The sequence below is a fragment of the Arachis ipaensis genome, chromosome B05 (assembly GCF_000816755.2).
Source record: "Arachis ipaensis cultivar K30076 chromosome B05, Araip1.1, whole genome shotgun sequence".
NCBI classification, from domain to species: domain Eukaryota; kingdom Viridiplantae; phylum Streptophyta; class Magnoliopsida; order Fabales; family Fabaceae; genus Arachis; species Arachis ipaensis.
In genome coordinates this window covers 147,831,592-147,835,696 of record NC_029789.2, presented here as the reverse complement: position 1 = coordinate 147,835,696, position 4,105 = coordinate 147,831,592, and the positions used below count along the sequence as shown (strand labels likewise).

The 4,105-nt window shown below is 29.1% G+C and overlaps 1 protein-coding gene across 1 annotated transcript in view; it reads right to left on the bottom strand.

Moving 5' to 3' along the window:
* The window catches only part of LOC107641541 (probable WRKY transcription factor 27), a 3,708-nt gene continuing 2,106 nt past the window's right edge, over positions 2,504-4,105 (bottom strand). The window contains exon 4 of the mRNA XM_016345027.2: positions 2,504-2,529. Within this exon, the coding sequence (XP_016200513.1) occupies positions 2,504-2,529 (26 nt within the window). The remainder of the gene's footprint in view (positions 2,530-4,105) is intronic.

Below are 4,105 nucleotides of genomic sequence, written 5' to 3'. Positions count from 1 at the left end.
GCCTTTAAAGACAAAAATTGGAAGAAAGCAATGAATGAGGAGATTCATGCCATTGAGAAGAATGATACATGGGAGCTGACAGATTTACCAGCAGATAAGAAGCCGATTGGAGTAAAGTGGGTTTACAAAACTAAGTACAAACCCAATGGTGAAGTTGATCGTTTCAAAGCAAGATTAGTTGCAAAAGGATACAAACAAAAACCAGGTATCGACTACTTTGAAATATTTGCTCCTGTTGCTAGATTAGACACTATTCATATGATTATTTCACTCTCGGCTCAAAATAAATGGAAGATACATCAAATGGATGTTATAAGAGGTATGCAAGTAACAAAAGTTTAGAAAAGTCAAAGGCAAAATTCAATTTGAATTCAAAGTGGTTACAAAGTTCATGGTTCATCACCAAGATTCTACAAACTTCTTGTGCTATCTATCAACTTGCATAGATTAGAATTTTCATGAAACATGGTTAAAGAATTGAAGAAGTAAAGTTTGAGTTGAATACAAATAATCATCAATTGGCTAGATATTGCTAGAAGCTAACATATTAGAAGTTTGAAGAGTTTTGAAGAACATTCAAAAGAATAGCACAACTACAACATTCTATAACATTGAAGAAATTCAAAATCAAATTGAATTGAAATTAGAAGATGATAGAAACTACATGAATACAAGTTGAAAGAAGATTCATGAAGCCAACTCATAAAATGGTGGTCATTACAAAATTGATTTGTGATTCATAAATTATTATTTTAGTAGGAAGCATTGCCTATATAAAGGCACATATGTCTTGTGTATTTTGTGTGTTCCATAATGAAATGAGTATGTTATGAAATTCTCTCCTTTGTCTTATGAGTGTTAGTGAGTTTGAGAGATGAAAAATATGATAGTGTCATTTATATGAGTGAGTGATCCTAGGGCCATTTAGTTGTGGGTATTATATTTACATATATTTTTTATTTTTCAAACTAATCTTCACAAATTTCAATACAAATAGTCAAATACATCTCTATCATATATGAACTTCTATCTATTTATATTATTTTTTTGCGTTGTTTTTGTATTTTTTCAATAGATCTATTATGTTTGTTTGTTTTTTATCTGTTCTTTGAAATGTGAAGATGTTGACTTGGTTTATGAAAGCCAATGATAAAATTTTTCTTGCAGGAACATTAGTCAAAATTATAATAACAACATGTATATACATATGTAAATATAGATATATAATCATAAGAGTAGTTTATTTGAGATATGTGTCCCATTTGATGTGATCTGTAAAGGTGAGCCAATATATATAGGTAGGGGTGGCAAAGCGGGCTGGCCCGCCCCAACCCGCCCCGCCCCGCCTAGGCCCGTCACATAAACGGGGCGGACCGGCCCGCCCCATTAATCAATAATAAATTTTTAAATAAAATTTAAATCTACAATAAATTATTTATTGACCTACTAACGTAAAAAATAATTATTTTGTAAACCTATGGCTCAATTGATAGTTTGAAGTTTTATGATATATCCATTAATGGATTACCTGAAAATGTTTATATTCTCAATACCTCATTGGAACAAGGTTTTTATAATATTTATAAATATAAGACATTTCAATCATTTTTGAAAGGAATTGTGTCTATTTAATTATTAAATAATATTAAAAATTATATAATCAGCAGTCTGTCACGGTAAATTTTAGAAGGTTAGATTTAACAGTATTTGTATAGTTTTCTGTAGTGTTTGAGAATACTCTAAATGGTTCCGGAACGTTCTAGAATGTTCTAGAAGGTTCTAGAAGACTCTGGAAGGTCATAGAGTATTCTAGAAAAGTGTAGATGTATATAGAAATATAAAGAGTGGTATGGAATAATCTAGAAACATTTAGAGAGTTGTGGTAGAATAGATATTTGTAAAGAAGGTTCTGGATGATTAATCTGAACCGTTAATTAGATTTAATCCTAACCATCCATTGAGGAGGTGGATGGCTATATAAATAGGAGTGAGAGTTAGAGTTTGGGTGTGTGTGAATTATTTGTTACCACACTTGAGCAATAAAGTGTTCTTCCACCAAAGCTTCATTTCTCTTGTGTTCTCTTCTATTCTTAACTTTCTTACTAAGTATTGAAGGTTAGGCTGACTTGGTCTTAGCTCAAGAGGTTGAGTAAATTCGAGTGCCGGTATGATAGCGTTAGAGTGTGTCCAAGGCCGTGATAAGTCTCTCAAAAAGTAAATTTAAGTACCTCCATGACACTTTGAACTTTGAAGGTGTATGCTTGTTTATTCACTTGTTTAACATCACCAAAACAAAACAAATTGGATAATGAAGTCTATCGCCAAAAATGACCTTTTTAAAGACTAGTTCAAACTCCAAATCCGGGTCACCCTTAATCAGATTCCCTTTATTAAAATACTTTGACAACTTGGCCAATTAAATAAAAAAAATACATATTATATAATTAAACAACTTGCATACACACATTTTATTTTATATAAATAAAAAAACCAGTTTCGTGTATCACACACCCCCAATCAAATACTTAACTGCAAGAGTCACAAAAAAAATACTTAACTGCAACGCTGCAATAATAATAATATAGGAAACATTTCAAATGCATCAGAAAGTATCGGTATACCAGTTATTTTAACCGTTGATTTTAATTAATATATATTATATATATTTTTATAATTCAGATCACGGTTAAAATAACTGGAATATCAATATTTTCGGTGCACTTAAAATGTTTCAATAATATATATGCTTTAATTTGATATTTTTTGTCTGCCTTAAATGTGGCACATATGTTTATTTGCATAAAGGAAACACCAAATAAAATATAGTTGACTGGCTGCTCCTTCCGAGGAATAAAAAAGCTTTGACCTTGGTATCAACAGCTGGTGATCGTGGATGTGAGAAGAATAAATATATATATATAAAAAAAAAGTGTAAACTCAACTAAAAATGATTAAATGATAATTTAATTAAATATGTTAAATTATTTAATAAATTTTAATTATTAATTTTACCTGAAGTCAACTTATTTAAATTTTTATCAAATATCATTCTCGTGATAAAGGCGTGGTTTTGAATTAAAAAAAACAATCACACATTGTTCTGATAATTTCCCTACTTATACATAATAAAATCTTTTGTTTCCTCTTAGAATTTTGAACATTTTAATTCAAAGTATGACTATATATCATTCTCTAAGGGAAAAAGACAAGTATTATTGTTCAATGAATTAAAAATTATAACTTATACAAGCTGCACTATTATAACGTTGTGGATTGAAATAATTTATTCACTCCTTTACAACATGACATTTTCAAAATCTTTTCTTCCCCAGTTGCAGACACCAGACAGAGGGGGAAAATGAATTATATTAGATTGAGCTTTCTTAATTGTATATATGAAATATTCAATAGAAACTTAAATATTGCATGATTTATAAATTGGATTTGATTTGGCGTTACTCCTTGCCACGACTTTGATAATGATATGCCGACTTCAAAGTTCAAACTTTGACATGGTCATTGAAATGAATAGAAATAATTATTTAATTTTCTAATTACTCATTAATTAACTCGATGAGTTGTTGTCATGATCCTATATTTTGACATTCAATTTTTATCATAAAAAATAAATTTTGACAAATTTGTTTTTCTATGTGGTCAATGAGTTTGGTTACGCATATGGACAATAAAATTTGTACTAACTAAGATTTCACACATATTATCCAAACATTTTAACACTAAATTAAACCAATCTTAATTGCATCCAACACTAGGATGAAGCCATCGGATGACGATGATTTCATGATGATGACATCAACAAAACTCAATCACCAAAGATGCAATAGTAAATCTTACGTCCCTTAATTAAGGAGTGAGAAATTTATAAAGGTAAAATAATTATGTACTAATGAAATAATCAAATGTTAACAAAGTTAGCTCCCATAAAGTTAGAAGATTGGATATAATTAAAATTATTGTCTATAAACATTGAAAAAGCACTATTAAATCAACATTATTGTAAAAACAAAAATTCTAAAAAGGATATCTATTGACTTATAACAATACAAACAAATAAAAAACTAAAAAATAATTTACACTTACAGTA